This window comes from Galeopterus variegatus, unplaced genomic scaffold, assembly GCF_000696425.1.
Source record: "Galeopterus variegatus unplaced genomic scaffold, G_variegatus-3.0.2 Scaffold13241, whole genome shotgun sequence".
NCBI classification, from domain to species: Eukaryota; Metazoa; Chordata; class Mammalia; order Dermoptera; family Cynocephalidae; genus Galeopterus; species Galeopterus variegatus.
In genome coordinates, this window is record NW_007739352.1 from 35,327 (window position 1) to 37,019 (window position 1,693).

Consider the following 1,693-nt stretch of genomic DNA (forward strand, 5'->3'; position numbering starts at 1 on the left):
CTGTAAGAAACTGCCAAACTGTCTTCCAAAATATATATCATTTTGCTTTCCCACCAGCTATAAATGAGAGTTCCTGTTGTTCCACAATACTTGTCAGCATTTGGTATTGTCAGTGTTCAGGATTTTAGCCATTCTAATAGATGTGTAATGGTATCTTGTTGCTTTAATGTAAACAGGCTTTTCAATCTTTTTTTTAGATCTATTTTCTACCAATGTATATGTTAGCAATCTCATTCACCTTCTTTCCATCCAGGGTAATAGACAGATTTCCTACTTTTAGTGGATAGTATCTCTTCTAAATCTTTCATTTATTATAAAAGACAAGGAAAACATAGGTAGGGTGGGCTTTTCATAAAGTTTTCATGGGTTTGGGTTTCTCATAAATTTTTCAGAAAACTGTAACTCTGCTGAGGATGGGCTTGTATGTTCCTTTTCCCAATACTAGAAAACTAAACATAAGTCTTCTAGCTCTGGGCCATACCACTGACTAGTCCAATTTAATGACAGTTTCATTTCATACCTACCTCAATCTATATGAGGTTTCCCTCCTCACCACTGATAAAACCTCTTAAATCAACAAACCATGTTTTTCTTTTGGTCCCACAATATGACTCCTCTCCAAATCTTGTGCAGCCAGGGTTGAGTATCACAGGTTGAGGTAATCAGGGTTTCCCTTACTAAAGCTTAAAACCACTTACTCTAGCTCCATGACAGTGTGGTAGTAACTCTTTCCAGGTGGTTAATTCTTTATTATCTCTACTGAATGTATCCCTTGTCTAAAAAGGCTTCAGATTTTCACACAATAACAATAATATACTCATTGAATTCTAGTTGAATAAGGCTACTGACTGCATCCTCAAGAACTAAAAACTACTTCTCTACTTCTGCAAAACTATGAAAGGAAGGCAAACTAATCACCAGCACAACTGCGGGATAAGGAAAAAGGCCAGTTCCCTAAGGGACTCCTGAAAGTATTGCAAAATCAAGAAGTGTGATAGGATACAGGGAGATCTAAGACCAATCCCCTGAGTCAGAAAATGCTTGTCTTATTACTACTGTTTTTCAGAGGACTAGCCTTTCAAGGGATGAATTTGAGGTCTGTGCCCATTTGGGGGTTCCTGAAAGTCATAGCACNGAAACATATCTGTTATGATTGATTTCAAAAGTTAATAGTTTTTATTCTGTTATATACATTTACTATGTAGTATAAATCAGTATAGATGTGTTTCAACAGGTTCCCATTATGCTTACAAAAATCTTATTTTCTCTGGAGTAAGTCTACTACATATTTATAGTTTAATACAACCTCTCCTTCACTAAAATGATGTCAGGAAGAATGCCATAATCACTTTCTACGCAGATTAAAATAACATCAAATTTGTATCAAGTTTGTATACTACTTTAAAAATGTGCACAAATGAAAACTTACATTTTTTGGCATTCCTTTCGTTCTCCCAACATGGGATCCCCCATTTCTCCAAGAATGGTAGCTTCCACTTCATATTGAACAATGAGTGCTTTTTCTGATGGATGTACATCAATATTCCCTCCCTTCACTTTCCTATAATACAAAATAAAAAAGGCATAACCAGATTAAAAACTCACAAAATGTCCATGATTTTTCTCTAGTTTTTAGTTCTAAAACGTGGGCTAGATTAACATGCGTTTCAATCAAATTTATTCTTAACTAGGG

At 35.3% G+C, this 1,693-nt stretch overlaps 1 protein-coding gene across 1 annotated transcript in view; it reads right to left on the reverse strand.

Annotated features, from left to right (window-relative positions):
* LOC103581520 (kinesin-associated protein 3) overlaps nucleotides 1-1,557 on the reverse strand; it is a gene marked incomplete at its 3' end in the record, with an annotated part of 31,834 nt that extends 30,277 nt beyond the window's left edge. The window contains exon 1 of the mRNA XM_008563338.1: nucleotides 1,430-1,557. Within this exon, the coding sequence (XP_008561560.1) occupies nucleotides 1,430-1,473 (44 nt within the window). The remainder of the gene's footprint in view (nucleotides 1-1,429) is intronic.
* Nucleotides 1,558-1,693: the final 136 nt, after the last annotated feature.